Genomic DNA, 25,770 nt, shown 5'->3' with positions numbered 1-25,770 from the left:
TGAAAAGCTTTGCCTCACATACGACAAATGTCTCAATCTCTTCGGTGATTATGTCGAAAAGTAACCGAAAGGTGAGGTAATAAAATCATTTTTTTATACGAACTTGTCTTTTATTTATAGCCCTCGTATATATACCAAATAGGTAAAATAAGAAGTCCTCACAACTTTGTTATACGGCCATTCGTATAACTTTTTTCCACTACTTGGTAACCCGTGGTATTTTATTTCATTTGCAAGACACTCTACATGGTTTGTTGTCCAACATTAAACAACAATTCTCGCTCGATTATCATATTGAGGGTATGACTATTCTTTTTTACTTCCTTGGTTTAAAATATATCCAGGCTTCACTTATTCTATTAGCTTTTGTAAATAGTTGCTTTCAGAGAGGGGTGAGAAAAATGAGACTAACACGTCAAGACAAAATTTTTATTATTATTGCTAATAAACAAACAGTAATTTTTATAAGGTAATCGAGTATTAAATGGCTTTTCAAGAATAACAATCGATTGATTCATGTACCAATTCAAATCAAATCTGGAACTATTAGAAAGAAATGAGCAGTACACGACCATTATTAGCATTATTCCATTAGTAAACGACAGAAGAATAATTTAGAAGCATGAATAACTTCGTAAACTAATCAAATTGAAAATTAACCCAAATTTTATCTAATTAGATCGAACTCATTTCTTCAAAAAGTCACGTTGAGTTTACATAATTCATTTAAAAAATGTCTGTTTTTATAAATATTGTTTCTTCTTGAAAGTAACAAAGCTAATGTTGAGCAATACAAAATTCGGTGGATTATTCTAACCTCTTGAACAAAACCGATTCTCCGGAAAACTCTTTGTCTTCAATTAAAATATGGCAAATTTCAAAATGAAGCATACTTCCTAATATGGTTTGCATTCAGATTTAGCATCATATCGACTTAACAAATTCATGAGAATTTTTGCATATTCGTTAGAATTTTGTTTTTTGAAGGGATCTCTCCATTGTTCTTCATTTTGTTGATTCTGTTTCTTTTTGATGCCGGGCCAATGAACTAAAAACGCTCCATCTAGTATAACAAATTTGTATTCCATAAGGCACATTTCTAACATCTGCAAAATTGAAAAAAAAAACTAAGTTTTAAAGTAGTTGGAGTACATATGGTTAATTTCCATTGAAATATTGAGTCGAAAATATTCGAGAGGACAGTACATCAGGTCTTTAAGTTCGTATTTAATATATTTCATCCTAGTTTGACGCGGTGGATATACATGAACCAGAAAGATATATCAATAAAAATATTCAACGTATTTAATGAAATCATTTGTTCATTATTTGACTATTAAAAACCGGAAGGGCTTCAAAAACTGCCAAATAGCAATTGTATCACCAATGCTTACTGAGTAAAGTAGCGAAAATATTAACCTGAATTATAGAAAAGAGATTAAAGGAAAAACTAAAAACAAGGAGAAACTCAGTTTGGACAAACATCGAAGAAATCAGTACGAAAAAAGAGGAATTTTCACCTGTAATTCATCGGTTTTGAGAAAACATTCGATAGAATGAATAGAGAAGAACTATGGAAGATATTTGAAACAAACAATGGAGTGAGATTAGGTTGCATATCAATTTCACCGCTAAAAATAATAAAAGTTATAAAAGCCGGTTTCAAATGGTATAAAATAGGGTACTGACAGATGGACAAAGTTAGACTAATGGAATTATGCTATGCTGATGGCATGATTATATTTGCACTAAACTAAAGTTTCGAATTGGACAACCAAGCAATAAAAAAATACAGTATGAATAGAGATAAAACAATGATAATAAGCACAAAAACACACATCAAAATAGAAAATAGACAAATAGAACAATAGAACACTTCAAAATACCTCATCTCAATGATAGTATTAAGAGAAAAAAATTAGAGAAGAAAATAACAGAATAAATAAAAATCGCAAGAGATCACGACAAAAACCAATTTTTTAAGGAGCAAGTAGAATAGAAATTTACAAAAAAGTATTTATAATTATACTAACGTCAACTAAAATGGTTCGAACATGTGAGAAAGATGAATGATGAAAGGAATACAAGAAGAATACTAGAAACCAGGACAGTGAGAGCGGGAAACAGAGGAAGAACTAGATGAACGAAAGAAACAAAGTAAATGAAAATGAAGAGAAGGAATTATATGAGGTACTACCACACACAAAAGAACGAAAGATACGGAAAGAAGAATTTTGGAAAAGAAACTCGATGAAAAAATTAACTCAACCCCACGTCTTATACCCGTCAGGCTAGGTAGACATTAAAATTAAGTAAGTAGAATATAATTAGTAATCTTAATATTACCAAATAATCCTATCAGGTGTATTCATATTTTCGAGGAGATAGAATTCTTCAAAATAATTTTAGTGAATTCTTTCTAGCATAAGTATGATTTTCTATATACACGATAATCCAAAATGCTGTTTCTTAATTGGTCCCTGTCATAATATATTTTTTGTAGTTTTGACACTAAAAAACGAAGCTGTACTATATTCTATGTCGCCTGCACGTTTCATATGAAGTATCGAATCTTTCAGTATATTTACTGTTTTTAATTTGGAATTTGGTATTTACAAAAATGAGTAAACGGCTCTCGAAGTCACAAGGATAGTCCCAGAACTACCTGGCCTGACCTAGAGATGGGAATAGTGACTTGAAATATCCCACTGTATTAGAAAGTACAGTCTATACAGCATATGTTTCAAGTTTGAAGACGACACGTTGTTTAACGTTGGGTAACAAAGTTTAAACGAGCCCGTAGAACCTGCGAAGACCATCATCGTGACGACTCCAGAAATGTTGACGAAAATCCATAAAACGGTACTGGATTACCATTGACTGAAAGTGCGTGAGCTAGCAGACATAGTAGGCATTTCAGTGCGATACATGGCATAGTAACAGAAATTAGCACATGAAAAACTGTGCGCAACATGGGTGCCACGTTTGCTCACAATGGAACAAAAATAACGTCGAATTGTCCAGCTCAAAAGAGGCAAAAATCGTTTCATCCGCTTGGAAGATCATGGCGTCGGTTTTTTGCGATATGCGCGAGTATTATGCGAACTCATTGTAACGTTTGAGCGAAGAAATCAAGCAAAAACGACAGCAGTTGGCTAACAAGAAAGTGTTATTTTATAAATAAAATACACCAGCTCACACATCTGTTATTGCAATGGCCAAAATTAATGAATCAAAGTTTAAATTGGTCCCTTATGCACCCTATTCTCTATTCCCTATTTTCCAACAATGAAGAGGTGATGTTGGCAGTTAATGAAAATAAAATTTTGAGAAGCTTGACGATTATTATAATAAAAGGGTATCGAACTTATTGTACATCTCTGGGAAAAGTGTATGGATCAAAAAGGAGATCACGTTGAAAAATAAATATATTCTTTTTTCAAAATTTTTGCGTTTGCTTTGTTGAGCCATTATGTATTTTCGTATAAGTTCTGTATAAAACGCCCAATTTCTGTAAGAAATTTCACCTCTTAAACTATAACCAAAGGGCTGTATGAAGAAAAATTCAACAAAACGTCACTAAGCTTATCTATTATTTTTCTGACGAACTTCAAAAATAAAACAATAAAACTTCACTTTAAATATCCACTTTTTGAGAGGAAACGATTATGAAACATCGACAAGAATATATTTCCTTATCAATACGCGAAGAATACATTGCAGATTGAGCATGTACTTGATATGTAAGCATTTTTGTTCTATATATTTTCTTTAACAACATTCTTTCCCAACCCCCAATAAATCAATCAAAATTTAGTGAAATATTCACTGACTTTGAAACGCTTATTAGGAATTTCATTTGTATAACTATTCACCTGCAACATTTTATCCTGCAAGCCTTCCCATGATAACATTTCATTATAAAAGGGTTCAGCTTTAGTTCCAATATATATAGGCTCCCACCTGTGATAAGGCACTTCTCTACGAGCTGATACCAGAGGCTAAAAAATCATATCTACAATTAATAATTTAGTTTATCAACAATTCATTAGTTAATTGGAACTACAAACACTACCTTTTAACTATTTTTTAAACCTTGCTGAAATTTTTAAAATAACTTTATTTGAAATAATGGGATCATTGTCATCAGTGTATGATGACATTACTAGCTTTTGATAATGTAACTTCAGAAATAGTTACAACATTTACATTTTAATTAGAAATATCTTCACAAAGAGGATTTTTAATTGAATGCTCCTATGAGAATTAAAAAAGAAAAAGAGAATAGAGAAGTCTTTAGAAATTCTAAATTAAAAATTTTAGCTGCGTGATGCGCAGACATAGCTTTACGTCGTCGTGAAAATGCTGTGATGCTCTTCATTCTTCAAAACAAGTGAAAATTAATAGGTGCAACATCAACACTACACTACGGATGAAGTGTGAGATCCCGATATTGTCATGCAAAAATATAGTTTTCAACATAAAGTTTCATCGGCTCTTATTTTCAACTACTTTCTTGAAGTTAAATGGAGTTTGAGTACTACACAAAGTTTATTCCGTGACAACGTTTGATGAAAGCACACACTGTTTCTCTCAAATTACACTCACCACAATTTTCCTCGATCACAAGTTTTCTTGTTTTCTGGATGTACTTGTAATCCATTATGATTGACTGATGCCGACTAAGGTGAAGCGCATGCACATACCAAAATGTAAGCGATCTCGTTTTTAGCGGAAATGTACACTTTGGAAACTCATAATCCAATCAAACGCAGTAGTGTATAAGTCAAAATGACTTTTTTTAAAAATTGCTGAGATGTTGAAGTTTATTATTCGTGCTTTTATGATTGCATCCCATAATAAACAAGACAAAATAGATTTTCGAGTATGGAGAAAAGAGGTTCGTATTACTTCAATTTCATGAACTTTAGGGTAGTATAAGTTATTTATGAACAATTAACGCACCATTATTATTTTTAGTGATGATTTAACTTACTTCTACGATATCGCTGGGTGTGGTTCTCAACCAAGTTTCGATTCCAGGAAATTTTTGACAATGGGTACATATTAATTTATGGAAGTAAACAGCTTTATTTTCTCTTAGCAATTCTACTAATTGAGATTTCCTCCTCGGAATTTCTTCATTTGCTTCAACTTCAAATATCGGAAGAACATAGACGTTTCTAGAACAGTCATATAGTTTGTACTGATCTATCATATCCAAAAATTTTCGCGCTAAACCTATAAATATATGCAATATGTATTATTCTAAACTGTTTGATAAAGCAAACAGATATTTCATTATTTACCTTCACTAGGCATTAGTTGAATATCAGACACCATTACATTCTCTGTTAACGAAGCTGTTCTAGCTGCATTTCTACAGACGTTTATTGGGTAAATCACTGAGTCATTTGTATGTCTAGAAACAAAAAATATTTGGATTGAATATATATAATATAATTTTACAGAAACAATCATATCTCGACAACAGATAATGTTAAAATTAACGTTCTTATTTGTAAGTGAAAAAGTTTACGAAAGGAGTCAAACGAGTCGATAAATTTTACTAAAAAACTCAAATTTACTTTTAATACAAATATCAAACTTAGTTTTCTATATAACTGCCTATGTTACATTTGAGTAGATTATGATATAATACAAATTATAATAATTTTTGCATTAAATTTAGGAGTTTAAAAATAGATTGTAATAATACAAACAAAAAATATTTATTTAGACAATTACATGTCAGTTGAATTAGAATGCCTTTGAAGTTAGAAATAAGAAAAAGCATTTATAATTTGGATGAACGAATCCCTATGCCAGATATAGTTCATATTTTTCAAAAACAAAATATATCACGCAAATTATCTCACCACTCCTGATGGGAACCATAAAGATTTGTTAACAATATATTAAGTTATACAATGTGTCAATTTTTTTAATTTATCGTCTCGGATCAGCTAATTTTTGCCTTATATTATTGTGGCTGAAAAATCATAAACCCACCTACTTAACTCCTAGTTACTATTGTATTCGTTAAGATTCATTGTAAACTGGGAACCAACGTCGTAGTTAAGCGATTCCATATGTCTTTCAGACACTTGAACCCATTAACTTATCAAATTAGTTACCCTTATTTTTGTATTGATGTGGCTTTAACGACCATAAGTATAATCAATTATAGGTTTTGTATACAATAGGACTAGTATTTAAGAGAACATATACACGCATAGTGTGCTCTTAATAGTCTTAACTTCCAATGAGTATAGTAGTCAGATTATTGAAGCCACTTTGTTTATTTATATTTTATGTTAATAAATAGTAAATAGTTGTGAAGTGAGTTATTTACCTCGTAGAACCATTTAGCGTGTTATAGCCGACTATGAAGAAAAAATATCATATCTTAACGCCCCAAGAAGTAGAAAACCAAGAAGTTTTACCCGAGACAGAGAGACTACAAAGAGGAGCAAAATACAGAGTCGGGACATACGTAAGAAAATTAGCGCATGAATATCATACTTTAAAAATCGCGGGAATTAGCAAGAAATGGTCAAAAATTGAAAACCATTTAGTACGAATATAAAGATGCTATCGTCAACTAAATCTTGTCTATGACAGAATTATTGTTTTAAAAGATGAAAAATACTTTACACTCGTCAATTCGGAAATAAAATGGAAAGTTCCCTAGGAATGTAAAATTTCATGTGGAAAATTCCAAGTCCTATTTCGTTTCCCTTTATTCTGTCCTTTTCTGAGGCTTTTGTTACCTGGTTTTGTAACAGTTGGCCTTTTACGCGATGAGATCCTTAGCCCAGGGCCCAACCTCAAGCCCGACCAGAGGAATATTGTCTTTCTGGTAGCAGAGATCAAGAGTACGAGACTAAGATTGCTTGGTCACGTCGAACGAATGTCGAGGAGATAAACTTGTATACTGGCAAAAGCCGGAAGGCCGTGGACTACCAGAACGACTACTCATAAGATGGCAGGATGACGTAGAACAGGACCTAAAAGAACTAGGCGTCTGAAACTGACAGAGAAAAGTACAACTGCTTGGAAGGACAAGGTACTTCAATGATCGTAGCGCCAATTGGTCAGTAACAATGTAAAATATAAAGAAAAATTAAACTTCTAGTCGATTAGAGGGATATCCAGAGCTTGTGGGAGTTGGTAGGGGTAGGGGAGAAGCTGTAGATTCTGAACGGTATATTAACATTATTAACTACTAGCAGCCTGTGTCAAAAGTGTGTGATGGATCGTGACAAGCCAAAAATAGGGCCTCTTCATTTAGTTTAAGTTACTAAGCCGTTAATTATGGTGAATAAGAAAAGCTTCATTAAAGATACTTATTATAAAACTATATGTTCAAATATTTTGGGCCAAAACTATTGGGACGTACGTTATCAATGAAATTGCACATTTTTTGTCATTCCTACGACATTTGCTCTTAACAGATCACGCTAATCACCTTAGCTACTCACAAACAATACTGTTTATAGTTCGCGCTTTTTATCAAGAATTCTTGATGGTGTTTCTTACCTAAATCGTATAATAACAAATAATTACGATCCATATTGTAATTATTCCAATGTAGAATGATGTAAAATGGAAACGTGAAAGGAAACTTCAGTGAACGCGTCTTTTGGCACATCCAAAAGAGAAATTAAAAGTATGGAACTCCTTAACTTTGTGACATTGTCCAATGTATGCTCTTTGATTCGAAAAGGTACAATCTTGGAAACAAAACTTCAAGAAATCTGAGCTTCGATTATCAAAAATAGTTAAAAATAGTCATCCGAAAGAGATTTTGAAGAGATAGGAAAGAAAAGTTATTATAATGCCAGATTGGTAACTGACAAACTGTATGAAAATAGTTTGTCTTGATAACATAACTAGTTCTTTTTGTAAATCTGATAAAATTGTTATTTTAGGAATTCTCATTTTCTAATTTGATTCCTTTTTCATCAGAATCAACAACTATAGGTATAATATCACAGTAAATAGTATATTAGTACCTGTATGTTTCTATCTTTGAAGAATCAGCTACTTCACAGGTAACTGGTTTATTAAAATAGATATTTCTCAGCAAAGGTACTGTGGTTATACTATATGCAAAATGTAATGATACTCTAGACATTCCTGGAAGACAATGACAATATTGGTTAATTTGTTCTAATACTAAAGCCACATCTGTATCTGGTACAAATGCTGTAACGCTAATAAAACCATCCCAATATCTGAAACAAAAAAAATTCTCTTACAGTTCATGAAATGTACCTGGCATAATTTGATCATTATAGAATAAAAAAAGATGAGGAAAAAAGGAGTCTCCACAAAGAATATTAAATTGGTGAAAATGACGATGTCTACTCTAAGGCCACAATACTGACAGAGAACGGGCTAACAATGGCGATTAAAATATAAAGAGTTGTTAGGCAGGGGAATGCTCTCTCAAAGACTCCATTGAACTTACTTCCTCTTAAAACATGTGCGAAGATATACTGATGACCTGAGACTTCTGGCAAGAGAGAAGCATAGGAAAAGTTATAGCGGAAAAGGAAGGTGAAACAGGATTTGAAGTGAATGTTCAAAAACAAAGAACATGTTGGTTACCAGGAGAAGGACAAATAAACAGAGATAGGATGGCAGTTCCAAAGCCTGAAGTAGCGGAGAGAATCAGAGCGGTAAATAGAGTGTAATGGAGGGCTTGTGAAGTCTCTGATAAGTAAACAGCTAAGCACGAACACAACGTTGAATATGTACAGAATAGGAAATTAGACTAGTCATTACATAAGGAGCCAAAACCATATGCCTGTCGGGTAAAGATTAAAAGGATCTCCGAATATTAGTGAGAAAGATTTTAAGAAAGTTACTGGGACCTTTAAAGAATAGAGAAAAAGGATACCTAAGAAGATTAATGAATCAAGAGATCAAGAAAGAAGTGATATGCTGACAGTGATAAAGAGATCCAAAAGCCTTGATAGGAAAGGTAACAGAGAGAAAGCCATCCATAGAACGGCCAAGAGGTCGACCTAAGGCAGGCTGGGAACACCACAGGATATTGCAAGCTAGAGAGAGGTAGTGTGGGATAGAAATGAATGGAACAGGATAGTGAGGGAAGCGAGAAAGAAGCTGTAACAGGTTGAAAATTGAACAAATAAAACCCAAAAGATGAATCCACAGTGTCCGAAAAGGCAGCTATCCTTCGCACTGGATATGACCGTAAAAGCTACATTATAAATAGAACAAAAGGAATCAGAAGGTATCTTATTGAAGAGAGGAATAAGAGACAAAACTGAACACTAAATACGATAATTGCCTAGAAAAATCTGAAACCAGTAGAGTTGTTTTACTACTATATGCAAATGAATGTTGTGGTTTTCATAGAGAATAAAAAGAAGATATATATGCTAGGGAACATTTACTAAATATAGAAGAAACGTGAGAAAATGGAGCTGAATATTAGTAAAGTTATCTTGAAGTTTGAACATCTGTATGAAAAAACACGGGGAGCTAGACGTATAAGCAAAAAAGTATAATAAAACATGCAAGTCAAAATTGGGAATAAACAAAAAGAAGGATTAAGCTAATATAGAAACAATAAAGGAGATTCAATAAGAAAAATGGAGGGTCTACAAAGTAGGACAAACGTAGAATTGAGAATATTACAGAACACAACAAGAAAATAAGAAGAAAAGAATTAAATTGATAGAGTTATATTTACAGAATGGAATCAGACTTATAAGAAAAGTCATGAAGTGGTATCAAAACAAGAAAAGGGCCTCAGTTTCTAGAGCTACAACTTGGGTATACTCTCAATAGGGTTATTACAAAAGTTTCTCGCTTCAATATAATGTATGAAATATTCCCGGTCATTTTTCTAACTGAATTAATATAATACTGCATCATTTCTTACCTAACAAGCTCTGGTAAATAATACATAAAATCTGCCGATACGTGTGTAGCGTATGTTACTTTTGGTATATCTGTTGTCGCTTTCGCCGAAATAACATTATAAATAACTCTATAAGGACTATTTTTTCCAAGTTCCGGACCATAATCTATGTATTCTCCGTCAAAAGTGAAATCATTGAGGAGTTTATAATTGAAATTACAGTAGCTTTCATTTGCAGGTTCTAGATACATATACTTAACGAAATCTCCTGAAAAAACATTAGAATAAACAGCCACAACCACACTTAGGCCACCTTTACAATAAATATATTATTCAGGAATCGAGAGTTAACTCAGAATATTTTAACCAATCATTAATGAAATCAACCAAAGTGGGAAGCTGTGTAATTTCATTTGTAACCTTATAGATTTTGAACAGCTCAGAAACTATTTGTTTTCCAAAGAAAAATTCTTCTTTATATATTCATCATGAACTGAAAATAACGCTCTAAACGCCACTAACGTTACTAAGAAGTTTGGGTAGTCACTGTATTCATATTCTCAAATTTTTTAACCTTCCCAGCTATCATGAATAACTTTTAGGATTAGAAATAGGTTAAAAAAATAAATATAGAGGATGTTATCATGAGAAACTAGTTTTGAAATCGATATAAATTCAATTTACAGAGATACTTTAATGAGGGAGCGATATCCTCTGAAAGAAAAATGAAAAATGAATAGAGGACAAACAAAACGATAATGTAACTAAGTCTAATTTGAGCTACACGTTCATACTGTTAATAAAAAAAATTACCTGGAGTATAATTAACTCTAATTTCTGGGTTGAAAATTCTCGAAACTATCAGGAGACTAGGAGAGAGCTCATTTGATGATAGAATAAAAACAGCAAGTGTGAGACTTGTTAAAATAACTGTGAGTAAACATTTCATAGGAGTCACCTTTGGGTAAATCATAATATTTCATTACGTCATTTGCTCTTTCGAATGAATAGTCGTAGGTAAATAAGAGTCAACCTGAAAGAAAAATAAAAAAGATAAAAATAATATTATGAATATATACAAGGTGTTTCTAATTTCGTGCTACAAAATATGGGAGGTAATTGAGATGGCTCTTTCCTAAAACAAAATTTCCTCAACCCACCCCTTTCCAAGATATCACTCTTAAAAGGTGGTGATTAACGAACCTAATTTTTTGTTAATCTTAGTAACGCCAGAAATTCTGTGATTTTCGTGAACTTGTGGAAGGAGTAATCCCGCGGTATCTCGTATTACATTTTATATTTTCAGTGTTTTCTACTCAATTAAAAAAAATTAGAAATCATGTTTTTATTTTTTTTTCTCTGAAGGTATTGGTTTTGGGGAAAAAATTAATATCACAAAATATTTTCAAAAGTGGAATTTAAGTTATAGTATATTTTATAAAACTTTATCTTGAAAATAAGTTTTGATAAGAAATAAAGTGAATATTGAAAAAATACCCATAGTTAGTCCTTTGCATGTTTCATAAAAAAAATAAAAAATCAAGTTTAGTCACCACCTTCCAAGAATGATATCTCGAAAAGGAGTGGACTGAGGAAATTTTGTCATAGGCTAGACCCATCTTAATTTTATAGGAGCAACCCCCTCTCAAATTTATTTTTGTTATCGCATGAATATAGAAACTAACCTGTATATACAACTGTATAATTGTCTCAAAACTACAATTTATTGGATATGATTTTGCTGAATTTTTGATTTGAAAAGATAGTAATTTTCACTTTTATTTATATTGAACCTCTCGGTATTCCGGGAGTTCCCGCATGCGTAGCAGACATATAATTTTTCTTAGGCTGCATTTAAGTATATTGTAAACATTTAAAAAAACTTGTCCAACCGAACCGAATGAAGTTCTACTCGTCATACCTCGAAAGATGTTAAAAATTTAGCTCATGCTAATAATGTGGCATTGCAAGAAGTGTTACTATAACATGCACTTTGTTATATTAAAAAATAATATTTTTTGTAGATACACTTTACTGGAATAACTTTTTACGTAATGAATGATGGCAAAATATGGATGTAAGTCACAAATAAGAAGAACAAATTTTAAGCTGAAATCAATATATAATGAGCCTAATATCACACAAGTTGTCAGAGCCCAAAGAGTCAGGCGATTGGGACATGTGTGTAGAATAAATTCAAACATGATTCCCAAGCGAGGAAAGAGACAGAATTAGAACAAGGAGAAGCAGGTCGAGACAAATAAATGAGTAGAAAAGGTAACATCGGATTTGAGAAAAGTGGGAATAACTGAGCGGAGAGAAAAACCGGAAGCGGATAAAGAATTATAGTAAAAAGATTAGAGGGGGAATAATAAATAAACAAAGCTTAAAAATTTTGAAATATATATTTTTTAATCGTTTGAAAAAAACTAGGACCTTCAAGGCCTGAAGTGCTGAAATATTTACGTCGAAGTAGGTGTGGTTATAATAACAGAAATATTAATAGTTAATGAATGTAGGCGTGAAAAAAAAATAAATTTAAAACAGTTTAAAAGACAGCTGTTCATTATCGTTAACTGAAGTAAAAAAATAAGGCCCAGAGGCAATGAATCCCAAAACTCAGAACAATATTTTCAGCAATTTCAATTGGATTTTATGAATGTTGAAGCTATCAAGTAACACATAAATACGAGAATATATGTGTGTCATGAGGGACATAAGAACCACTTCGACCGTTGCAATGGAAGTTTGCCAAATCTACCACCTTTACAGATATCCGTACAAAGTGAGGATAAATATGTTGGGGATAGATTAGCACATAATCAACATTATACGTAATGATACAACAGTCATAGATTCACAGAGAGAACTGGAAGAGGGGTGCTCCTATAGGGGCGAAAACAATCAGGTATATGAACGTTTCTAAAAAAGCTTAACTATCTTTCAAGCGAAAATGACCAAAATCTGCCCCTATGTGAAAGAAAATCAAAAGGCAGAAACTAAAATATCATTCAAATGCTATAACCGCAGCCATGCAGTTTGGTTAGGCCTTAGTCCAGTAACTGTGGTTAGGTACCGGGGAACTATAAACATTAAAATCAGAAGAAATGGTGAAACAAGCTGCGTCATTGCTAATTGTTCGTCCAGGAGTGCTCTCCAGATTATGATCAAGGAATACAGCTGGACAAAGACAAGCAAAATGGTTAATTTAGAACAATCTAAAATTTTTACTGCCAACCGGATAAATACAGATACGAAAAAAGTGAAAACTATTCTGAGTCTGTTAACGAGGCATATAATAGGAATCTACAATTTATAGAGCTCTTGAATCCATCCTAAGAAGGAACTGTAAAGCATCTACTATGAACACAAGCGTGCAGAAAGCCTTGGCAAGTTGAAGAATATAATTTAGAGCTACAATAGATAGAATAGGCCAAAATCCTTTTCAGGAAAATCTATCCATGTGTCGGTATATATAAAATATAGTCGAAGAAACGAGAAGAAACTGACGATAATAGAAATGAAAAATTGAAGAATTGAAAAACCTTCTTCTTCGCGGATTAAATTAGATACGCCGTTATTTATCAATTCCCAGACTTTTTCCACTTCTTGTATAGCCCTCATATATAACATAGAACGGTTGGCAACCCTAGCTAAGTCATAACTCCAGATAATAAAATTTCAATGTTTTCATATCGTGTAATTAATATTTCTAAACCTTTATTTGATTTAAATTTTCACTTTCGGCAGTTCACATTGCGATGTTATCTCAAAAATTGTGATAACATTATTCATATTTCTGTTTGAAATATTGTAACATGATCCAATCATCCTGTTAAAATTAAAATATAATAAAAGAAAACTTTCCCCTGTTTGACTTTTCCGGTTTATTTATTTTGCTCATGCTCGATAATTGATAGAAAAAAATTACGCAGTGAATCGATGTAATTTAACAAGTATATTAAACAATATTGGGTTATATCTAAAGATTTCGCATCAGAAACAATTTTCTGATTCAATAAAATGTTTAAGCCCACCTGGAATTGCTATTTTCGATTATAGGTTAAAGTCTTCATAGTAATGAATTCCATATTAAAATGTTAAGAGCTACTTACTCGTTTATCTGCAGTAAACAGCATGATATAACACACGTTACAATTAATATGTTCGTATTCAATTACATTTTCATGCGCTATTCAAAAAATTATTTGTCAGCTGATATGTTTTACTTTTCTTTGAACTGACACGTAGCGCGAACTAGTGGTTGAAAATTGAAAGTATTTCTACGGCATGCGGGAAAATCTGAGACAGAAAATCAATAGCGCACTGTTATACATACAGGTACCGAAGGAAAACTTTGCATAACTAAATTACGGGAATATTTGATAAATAGAAAAGGATTTGATGAAACAAAATAATCAATTCTTCTTGATAGATTAGGATCAATGATTAAAATGATCGTATAGTTTCAGAAGATCACAAACTTTTGATTTGGAAAAGTATCAAATCACTTCAATACAAAATCTTGATATACTGAAGATCATTTTAGAAGGATCAGTTCATTTCTATTATCATGATTATATTCCAAGTGAAAGGCGGTAATATTGATCTCTCCTTCCCATCATGACAAAAAACAAGATGCAGGGTCTGGAAAAATCGAAATAATCATTTTCACAACAGTACCAACAATGTTCGTTATAATCATGTAATCGGAGAATAAGATTCTGAACAATAGCACTCTTTTATGCAATAATGAATATATCATTAGTTGATAGCTAGATCATCATTGTGGTACAAAGGTACCAAAGAAGTCAACAGATGTCAATTAATCAATAAATCAGTTGAATTGATCAAGGGATTAAATATAATAATAATAACAATATGCAAAAAATATATAATTAACACCAAAACATAAAATCTAAAATTACAATAATCCCAGCTGTTTCAGTCACGCCCGCACTTCAAATTTTATTCGAAGACCAAATTTAGTAAATGATCACCAAATGATCAAATCTTAGCCAGCCAATTAATGCGGTATTTCTGCCTAGATAAACCTCTATGGTTGCCATAAAATGTTGGCATCTTGCCAAATAAAGAATAGTGATGCCATATTGAGCTACGTCTCCTGCGGCATCTATCTTTGTAATAAAGTGACTGTTAGGGCTGAAATTCAATATTCTAGGAAACCTTTGACATACAAAAAGCAACATTTTAGCGAGTGGGAAGTAATAATGCCCCGAGACAAAGCATATTGGCATTTGATTGGCATATGCAATCGCCCAAAGATTGCAAGGTACTCGTTGGGTTGGCAATTCGGCTGTCCAACTACCTTCAAAGTCAAGAGCTATTCCCATTGGCATGAAACATAAAAGAGGACGACCAGCTAAAGCTAAGAAAACATTAATTGTGCAGTAAATCATTAAATGTTCTGAAGATTTTAAAAATGTTTATTATTAGTTTGAAAAGGACCGACTTTTACGTTTGTTTTTAATAAGGAATTATTGAAATTGTAAGAGTTTTATTTTTTAACCTTTGGTTGAATAAACCCTGAAGCTCGGCCTTAGGAAAATATCTTATAATAATAAAGGGTGAAACTTTGTTTACTATGTTTAGGTAACTAATTATTAACCCAGAGTAATTTACTTGTGGTTATGTGTTTATTAACTATTTTTGGATTAACACTGTTTTTTTTTGGAGTCATTTGCTTTAATAGGATAGTAAGATGTAAAATCTTTGGTTATAATTTCACACAAATCACAAATGCAGTTTTAATTTTTATGACATTTACTATTTTTGGCAGTTACATTTTACTATCTGGTAGTAAGTTAGACATAAGCCATTGATTAACATATTTAACTGTTCCAGAAGCAACGATCCCAGATTACAAAAATCAGATTGCACACTCAGGGAGACTCATTGGTACTGGTTACACAGTTTAGTACAACCACTATACCAACACTCACAATTATGTTGTCTGATGCACGAAAGTAACCAACTTTATCGAAACCCGTGTCAGATAAAGTAGTTGTAGTTGTTAAAGGTCAATTTACTAGCAAGATGTTCCATGAGATATTCAAAGTTAATAATACAGATTTCCAAACCAATTTTGGTTTATTTTTATCACGACTTCAAAAACGTTCCCATCTCTTTTTGTTTATTTTCCTACATTTCAACAAGATAAACTGGAATCTAATATATATTTAAAAAATAGGCGGTTGAAGGACAGAAACAAAAAATTGATGTGATATGAATATTGTTTTGAGTTCTTTCTGAAGAAAATGAATTTTATTGAGAATATAATCATATAGATAACTGTAAATTAGTCATAAGTGCACATTCAACCTTTCCTATGTGTAACTAAATTAAATCCAATGCATTTGTTGGAGGGCTTCTATAGGTAGTTGGATCTAGTTTTCTTTTTTCTTCGGGATAGGCTGCCAACCTGGCCCCTCAACCCTCTTTTCCCGAGCATGTCACCCACAACTATGCCACTAATCTACTTAGTCCGTCCATAAATCGGAATCCTATGCTATGTCGATGAAGCCATGATAATGAAGATTATCTTCAAAGATTATAAAATATCTTTAACGTCACAGGAACCTAACTAAACTTAACCAATAATAGAGACGTAGAAGCTAGAGCAAATAAGGTCGCGGGATGTCTTCTGAACGTATAGTGGAACAAACTTCTAAGACAAGAAAACAAGGCACGAATTCACAAAGCGACAATATGACCTATAATGATCTATACATCAGAAATAAGATCAGAAACATCAAAAACGAAACAACACTTGGAGATCACAGAAATGAAAATTCTCAGGTGGATCTCGGGAAAAAAGTGGAGTAAAAATCTAGAGCCAGGATGAAGAAAGAACAGGCATTAGATCTATTATGGAAGAAAGAAGAAGAAGCATTTCTAGGAACGCAATAACCATTAGTAGTTTGTCAAAAATACGTTTCAGTATCCTCACCACGAAAAAAATTGGATATGGCGCTGTTTCTTAAAATTTTCGATAGCTTGATTTTTGCCTACTGCAATCAACATTTCCTACATAGAAGAACGTTTCTATTATTTTTGTTAATAAGTTTATCTTCTTCTAAATATAGACATATCTTAGGAAAACAAGCTGTAGTATCCTCTATTGGACTATGGAGAAATGTACATATCCAAACTCTTTCCACTGCTCTTAAAAATGTATTTGAAAAATAAATTTTCATTAATCTATTTGCTTCAATTTCATCAACAAACTATTGAATATGAATTAAGCATTACCATGTCTAGGAATAATCTTATTCCTCGGGCTCTCTCATCAGCTCCTGAAGGATTTCGTTACATATATGTATTCTATCAAATCATTTCAATTTATAGTTCGCATTTTCATCTGAAATTAATTCATTTGAATATATATATTGAAAAATAAACGGTGAGTTTTGGCGCAGCGGTTAAGTTCAAAACAGTTCAAGGTACTATGGTTTATTACCTTGAACTGTGGTTGACCGTGTTACACGCATGAACCGCAGCGCTACCTCTGTAACAAGCCAATGTCAAAAAATAGCAGCAATAATAGTGAAATCACGCGATGGTAATTAGTATATCTATTAATATTTCATGTTGACATGTGATTTAGAGAATTAAACCTCCTTTTAGTAGGATTATAATCAAATAACACCATGATTAGAAGTTGTTTTTATTATTTAGAATTGTGTATTGTCAATTACAATAGGAAAAATTATTCTCGAATTATATAAACTGAAATTTTCAGATTTTACTTTTGCAGATATTGTATCTTCATGCTCGTTATTATTCGTTCCAGGTACAATGTAAGAAAATTAAAGGTATTTTTCAAACAATTTCATTTTAATTTAATGAAATTCATAAACGTTAAAAGATTGAATTCGCTAGCTTTATCTTATTCAATTGATTTGGATCCAATTGATTATCACAATAAATATAATGCACAAATTGTAAACAACCGGCATCGGCACAGAAAATTTGGGACCATTATAAGCAAGATTTGTTTGTATTGATCAGAGCTAAAATAGCAGTGTCTATTTTGGCTTGATGCAAACAGGCATATGAATGAATAATTGAAGGACTCTCAGAAATAGTTTGGAGTTAGATTGAGTTCCATATTTCAAACTATATTCTTTTAAATGCATGCATTTTGTTGATTAATTAGGATGTTCTCTACTAGATTGTTGTCAATATCCACTAACCGAAATTCCTCGGTATTGTGAGTTGATGAGGATGTGATTTATGTACTTAAGAAATTCATGTTACTGGTAATTGATAGATATACTCGAAATTTCTTGAAAGGTGTAACATGCCTCTCCTTCTTAAATTGTATTTCTATTTCACTTTCTGTACTAAACATAGTGAATTTTTAGATTAAAACAAAGCTTTTCTGTCCCTGCTGACTAATAGTTTCATATATTGCTGATATTACGAAACAAGTGAACCTGTTTTGTTCTGTGCGACCTCACATCAAAAAATATTCATATCCTTTTGAAACTATGGCTGATATACGTTTTTTGAACCTTGCTCTAAACTTTTATTAGACCAGAGGAAGATGGTTTGGTATCTTAGCTTTTCGGTAAAGTCTAACGATAATAAAATAAGCAAAGAACTATTACTTTCCTCAGCAATGTTGTTCCAAGTTCCAAATTATTTTGTAAAGTCACAGAACCGCCTTGTAACTGCGCATTGCATATTTTGGTTACCGTACAAAGGTAGAAACGCTTTTTGTTTTATTGATATGAATTATGATCTTAAAATTCATTAATCGGAACTAATCAACACAAATAATAGTGTATTATACTATTACGGCAGAAAGTTTAAGAATTCTATGCTGCGCGCACACGGTGCAAAATTCGCAGGTCTCATTTGCAGCTGTACAAATCTAAGAATGTTCAGCTTTCTGCCTCAAAGTAGGTGCAAAAGGTGCGGACTGTAGACCGAAGAAAAAAATATTACGTGACAGAAAATGAACTAAAACTCGTAAGACAGTCAACAAAGGATATAATGTGCAAACTGTACATACTACCAAATACAGGATCGTTCAGGAATCCATTCTTGAACGATCCTTATTAAGTTGGGTTTCCAGCATGTGATAAACCGTCACCCTATTGTGTAGAATGCGTGTTTCTGGGTGCACACGGACCACAAGCAGATTAGAAAGAACCTAACATTGATTTTTTAGAAACCGGATGCAACAGCTAACGATGAAATTGACGTCTGAAGCTCATTCCGTATTTCAGTTCAAGTGATAAAACTGCAGTAAAAGTTTTATGTCTTCGTAAATAAACTTGTTTTGTCAAAAAATTAGAGCAAAATATTTATTCACTGTATATTATTCAACACATTAATAACATACTTGATAATTGAAAATATGTCCACAGAGGATTATAAGATTAGTTCTAAATACCATCTTATTACGTCATTATTTACATGATAAAATATTTTTCATAATCTTATTAAATTTTGTTGGTCTATTCCAATAAATCATCATTGATATCCACAATAATCTTATTTTTGAATTTTTTGTAAGCATAAAGTGAAACAATCACATTATCAACATAAATATTACACGGATCAACAGTGATTGTGAAAGTCGAAAATTGAATTAAAAGTACGCATTTTTATTTAATCTTTTATATTCCTTCATGTTTTCATAGTATCGACCTTGACAAAACGGTTAGACGCTCATAATGTCCTGATGTAACTGTTCCTAATGTTTTGAATATGCTACCATGTTCTCTTTAAATTTATGTAAACGAATATGCAGCATATGTACTATTAAAAAGATCCAGCAGCCCTTGAAATTTGCGAATATATCCTCAACAAATCTTTAGTAGTTTTCAGCTTTGTTAATTCCTGAAAATTTACATACTACTGCTCTAAAACTGCTTCAACTCGCTTTTTGAGTACTCTTTAGCAGCGTTGGAAAATTTTCCACCATCTTGAGAGATAGAGAGAAAGAGACAGGAAGAGAAATGCTTTATTGTCAAAATATTATTACAATTTGAATAATTGGTATATGAGTCCATAGCAAAAATTGAACCAGTATGCAGCACATTACAGTAAATATGACCTCAAATTGTCACAGGAAAAGATGATATCGATTTGATTTCAATTGGTAAGTGATTGTGCATTTTTTTGCATTGTAAAATATTGAGCCCTTAACTAAACCTGAACGTGGAGTGAGTTGGTGAAGATCGTGCTCCGCGTTCCTAAGTAATTAGCCGTGCAATGGTATTTCTGAAATTGAAGAAACGGACTTAAGAATTAGGCAAACGGATTCAAAGATAAATAAGGAGGGAAGAGTCAGTATTTTGAATAAGCTGCAATGTATTTTTATATGATAAAACTTTGGTTTTAGAAACGTTGAGACAGAGAATATTAGAATCTCACCATGATTTAAGGGTGATTAGGTCACTAGATATGGTCCTATGAAGTGCTGTGAAATCAGGGTTGCTCCAAGAGAAACTAGTGTCGTCTGCAAATAGACATATTTTACCATTGATGTCTAGATAGGCGATGTCGTTTATAAGAAGAAACAAAATAGGACCTAGTACTGAGCCGTGGGGTACTCCACATTCTATTGGCTTGCAAGATGACATCGTTGTACCAACCCTTACAAGCGTCCGATGACCTTACAAAAAATTTACAATTAACTTAGAGCTTCTAAAGTTACATCCAGGTTTTAATTTACATCTTTGCTTTAAAGTCTCAATAAAAATCCCGCCATTTCAAAATCTGCTTCAGAGGAGATATCGTTACTACAGACAGACAGACAAAACGCGTCAAAAATATGTTGAAAGAAGTGAATAAAATTGTTTTGAAAAGTCTTTTTTTTGTTACCAATTCAAGTTAAAAATACGAAGGAACGACTACTATGCTACTAGACTTATATACTCTTATCATTTAAATGCTTAATTCTTGATATCAGTTTAAGCTTTCTCCTCTGGAAAATTTTCAAATACACATGCTATTGTTTTATGTCCATTTTGCATGATAAATCATATAAAAAATTGAAAGCATGTTCTCAATTCCCATCTCAATATTAAATATTTACCTTGTATGAAAATCACAATGAAATATTTCTTGAAATCACACAAAAACGAACACTATAAAAGATCAACATAAGGGTGCTATTTTTACACGGACTTTTGTTCGGTTTTCATTTCATTTTTTCATATTGATGAGAGGGTGTAACCAGCTGTCCTTAGAAAAATATGCCACACCTTCTCATTGTTACACATGAATTAAATAAATGAGTAGTTTTCAACTTTGATTAAACCTTTCTGGGTTTCCAGCTAAACATGATATAATGATGGCTTTTAGAAATAGAACAAACAATGGAAAAGAATTCTTTGGTCGATTAACAAATTCCCAATTACATCCACAAGAAACTTGGATGAAAGATAATCAAATTACTATAATAAGCGATTAACTATTTTACTAAATATATACGAATGAAAAATTTGGTTTGATACCAATAACTGTACTCCCAAGACAAATCGATGGAATAGTAATGCGTTAATTGGAAACAACTCGTCATTTAATATATTTTGAATAATAAAATTCCATTTGTATCTTAGATAATCGTCTTCTATCCACGAATTTTTTGTATATATATTCGTGGACCCAGGTGTATCCTTTGTGGGTGTCGGGTGTGTGTGGTTTTTTATTAATGTATAAATTTATGCCATTATTTTCTATTTCTAGCGTTTTTTGTAGCCTTCCTCCATGATATTTTTTCTCTCGTTAATTGGAAATTCTGTTTTCCCATGATTTCCTTGGATGTCATCTTTTTCTCTTTTCCATTTCTCTAGCTTGTCAAATCCTTTTTGCTGGTCTATTGTTCTCCATTCGACAAATGTGTCCTAACCATCTAAGCTGTTGTTTAATCACTGGTTTTATCGTTTCCTATTCGATCTTTTGTAGTGACACATTTAGACAGTGAAAGTGACACCTTTTTATTCGTGCACGAAATTCCGTTACACTTTTTTCAAAGCTTTTGTCCATGTTAGTTTTGTTACCTAAAAGTTTTGGCAATTGTATTTTCACAAAACTGCTTTGGGTGTCGTCGTTTCCTCTCTTCATAACATTTCATTTCTCATTCCATCCTTTTTGGTGACTCTGCTGAATTTTGCTTTTGACAAATCGGAGTATTGATTTATACACGTTCATTTTAGTGTTTTTAGTTATCTATTCTCTTCCAGAAGATTTCTGTTCAACTCATAATAAAGTTTGATTGATGCGTTGGTTTTTCATTCACCTCTGCTTCTTAATTTCCATCGCTCCGTATGTCCACACTTAAATATTTGAAACTCTTCACTTGTTCTAATTGTAATCCATCTACTTCAATTTTGAGGTCGTCTTCTTGTTTCTATACTACTATTATTGTTGTCTTCTCTATGTTGCTAATCATGTTTCTTATTGTTAATTCTTGTTTTCATGATAATAAATTATAAATTTTTCCCCACTTTTAGCAAAAAATAGTTAATCTTCGGCAAAAACACATTCAGAAAATATAAGTATTTCCATGTTTCTGTATCAAACTAGGATCTGATTCACTTTTGTTTTCAGTTCTTTTAATACATTACCTATTATCATTATGAATAACGCTGGACTCATTAAAACCCCTATCTTAATGCTTCTTTAGTCGGGAAATTCTCGGATGGGTCATTATTTTTCCTTGTTGTTCCATATATACTTTTGATATTGTTTCTCAATTTGATTCCAATTTCTCTTTGATGTACACTTCTCCATATTTGGTTTCTTCGAATCCAATCAAATGCTTTTTTGGATGTTTATAAAACGGAGGTATACTTTTTGATTCGTTTTCAGTTTTTTTTCTAATAATCGTATTTGTCTCAATGTGAAGACATGATCTTATGTACTTCTTCTTTTACTAAAGCCGCTTTGCGATTCCTCTAATTGGTAGTCTATGAGTTTCCTTAGTCTGTTCTCTAAGTACTCTCGTGAACTTTCAGTATCACACTTAACAATGTTATGTCCATTATTGTAGTCTGTTTTATCACGATTTACGAACACTAGCCATGGACAAAGCTTTTGAATTTCACTGTGATGAGCAAGTGGTTTTATACTGTATACGTCAACAAAAAAATAAGCATAACCAAACAGATATTTAGTGGGATATTTCTGCTATATCCTTCTAGAATAAGCTAAATCAGCAAGTACCTCGTTACAGACACCATTTTATCGAAAATATCAAAAGACAAGGGTACACGCATTCCTTTTTCTTCCATTTTATATGTTAATTCCAAATGAGTTGCCTTGGAACTTAAACTTTGCTGTTAAAAAGAAACAATGTTTTCTTATAAAATAGAGCTCAATTTGATTATTGATATTGTTTCAACAACTTCGGTATAGACTTTGTTATACATTTGCTACCACATGTTTTATAGTAATGTTAATAATAAATCATAATTTTTTGAAGCAATTAGTGATGCAACTTTAGTTTTATCTTATTTCAACGGTTTACACTATGTGAAGTCATGCCGATGGACAATTAAACAATAAAAGCAAATAATACTGATGCAAAAAATCACTACTTATATAGTAACATAAGTGAACATTGGTATATCACAAAATGGTGATCAGTTTAAGCAATTAAATTTAATATATACCTTACTATTTATATCGGGAACTCAGTTCACATACACAGTTATCTGATTGACAATTCACGTTCAGGTTTAAATAATACAAAATACTAAAAGATAATAAGGTACCATCCACTCTTTATCTTATCTGGAAATACTATTAATCTATTGTTAACATAAATTTTATCTATAAAGATGATTTCGTATTCCCATATAATTCTTATTTCATTAGGAATAATATTGTAGGAAGCAGAATAATCATTTAGATAAGTAGACATCTGTGCTGAATCTGACATTATTGAAGAGATGAAGTCTGTTTTTCTGAGAAGCAAAATGCACCATCCTAATCTCTCTACAAAGTTATCGATAAAAGCTCCAATACCAGAAAAAATCCACCAGATGCAAGCATCGAACGTCCGTTGGTGTGACAGGCTCTGTAGAATTAGATCAGAATTAAATTCAATGCATTGGTAGAATTGGCTCGAAAGACGCCAATTCAAGCATGCCAACGATTAATACAATTTTCATATACTTGTAAGCATCGGCTAGGAGGACGTTGAGAATCTTATGTGAATTACTTTTTATCGTTTCAATGGACTCATGACGCGTTTGCCAAAGCGGGTTTTTGAGTTTTGAAAGAAGAAAAACTTCACATGTAACTGAGCAAAAACTCTAGTTTCGTATTTGACCAAAAATTTATGACAATAATGTTGTAAAGTGGCGGGGAACTATCGTGGTAAAAAATCCGCTGCTCAAAAAACCGGTCGGTTACATAGACTCTTCAAAACAATCAAATACTGCTCCTCGTTGATCGTTTGATCTAATGGAAAAAATTTATGGTGAACCACACCACGTTAATAAATTGATTGATGGTTTGTGCGGATGCAGCTCATTTTTCGAACATTATTTGCTATATTGTTGTACGGATTTGGCGTCATATCTAAAAATCCAAGTCTTGTTACCAATAATAATGAATCTCTAAATTACCTATCAATAAATGAATGAGAATATTTAAATCAATCCATCTTTATTTGCTCTGGGATTTGTACTATTTATCTTACTACAAGTGAAAAATAGGGTGGTCCCCAGAATAAATGAGTTTTGACAATTTGAATGGTAATAAAAAAGTTTCAATAAGCAAAAACGAAAACGAAAACCGATTTGATTTAGTCTGAAAGTCATTACCTCATAACTCATCATCCACTCACTTTTTTCAAAATGAGGAAATGACGGTGAGGGAATGACAAAACAAATCATAACCTAAAAAATCTCGTAACATAACCTTTCATTACCAGCTAGCTTTTCGCTAGGCTTTCTACCTCTAAAAACATACTTAAGTAAGCCAGCAAAATTGAAATATTGTAATTACCTTTTTTATTCTTCACTGCGATGAAATAGTTGATTTAAATGTAATTCTTTAAAAAATTACAATGAAATCTTCTTCCAGCAACTATTATAACAAATTTAAAGTCTACTAACTATCAAAAACTAATGCGAGTATTACCAAAGTCCTCAAAAATATACCTACTTATCGAATGTTGGTAATGCTGGGAGCGATTGGAACAAATATTGAGTTAATATTAGACATGTATTTAATGACTTATGACACTAAATGCAAAGAAATTCTGAAAGTTTGTTATATTTACAATAGACAAGTCCTAGTTCCAAAAATATTTTTTTAAAACTTCTTAATAAAAACTTTAGACAAGATTCTAATATGAAAATTGGGTCTTAGTTAGAAAATGATTATCAAAGTACTATGTATTTTTTATTCCTCACAAATATCGGTACTTTCTCAAAGTTATTACCAACAACCAAAAAAAGCCTCCTTAGTCGGTTAGGTTCATTCTAAGAACTGTTTAGGACAGGAGTTTCAATATATCATAAGAATTACCCATGTCTTTATTGTTGTTTTTGCAAGAGATAAGTCGATACGAGTATATCAGTGATACACTTCGTTCTCAAAACCTTAATGAAAATATGTTGAGTCCATCTATGAGAGATGTTTAGAGTCTCTGATACAAGTCTTCAATGACTTCACGACCTTTACCGAAATCTTGTTCCTTAAATTCTTGCGTTCCCATTGAAGTAGACTACTTAAAACACGATTCAATTTCAAACTAACTTGTTACACATTTTTTTACACTCAATAACTCTAGACAAACTTCACATAATCATCAAACAAAGAATCATTTTTTATCAGTCTAGTTCTGATTAGGACTCCGTCTACTTGAATATGTTTTG

General features: G+C 32.1%; 1 protein-coding gene across 5 annotated transcripts; it reads right to left on the bottom strand.

Annotated features, from left to right (window-relative positions):
* Positions 1-415: 415 nt before the first annotated feature.
* On the bottom strand, positions 416-25,704 carry LOC130894760 (beta-1,4-glucuronyltransferase 1-like). 5 transcript variants are annotated; one of them, XM_057801730.1, is made up of 8 exons: positions 25,421-25,704; positions 10,712-10,931; positions 9,920-10,166; positions 8,019-8,240; positions 5,310-5,422; positions 4,997-5,241; positions 3,876-4,001; positions 416-1,106 (listed from the first exon to the last, which is right to left on the bottom strand). In XM_057801730.1, exons 2-8 carry the CDS (start codon positions 10,869-10,871, stop codon positions 897-899), a joined length of 1,323 nt encoding a protein of 440 aa, XP_057657713.1. In that variant the 5' UTR covers positions 10,872-10,931; positions 25,421-25,704; the 3' UTR covers positions 416-896. The 5 variants fall into 5 exon arrangements, with proteins under 5 accessions (XP_057657713.1, XP_057657714.1, XP_057657715.1 ...); XM_057801731.1 differs by lacking the exon at positions 25,421-25,704 and adding an exon at positions 23,554-23,648; XM_057801732.1 differs by lacking the exon at positions 25,421-25,704 and adding an exon at positions 23,559-23,634.
* Positions 25,705-25,770: the final 66 nt, after the last annotated feature.

The sequence above is a fragment of the Diorhabda carinulata genome, chromosome 6, assembly GCF_026250575.1.
Source record: "Diorhabda carinulata isolate Delta chromosome 6, icDioCari1.1, whole genome shotgun sequence".
Lineage (NCBI taxonomy): Eukaryota > Metazoa > Arthropoda > Insecta > Coleoptera > Chrysomelidae > Diorhabda > Diorhabda carinulata.
The sequence above is the reverse complement of the archived record's forward strand: the minus strand, read 5'-3'. Positions and strand labels throughout refer to the sequence as shown.

Bases quoted from the DNA above. Each gene is read 5' to 3' on its own strand.
- LOC130894760 (XM_057801730.1), bottom strand. From the start codon at position 10,871: ATGATTTACCCAAAGGTGACTCCTATGAAATGTTTACTCACAGTTATT. The intron at 10,167-10,711 runs GTAATTTTTTTT...ATGTTTTTTCAG, and splicing joins TAGAGTTAATTATACTCCAG to GAGATTTCGTTAAGTATATG. The intron at 1,107-3,875 runs GTGAATAGTTAT...TCAATTTTGCAG, and splicing joins TGCAGGATAAAATGTTGCAG to ATGTTAGAAATGTGCCTTAT.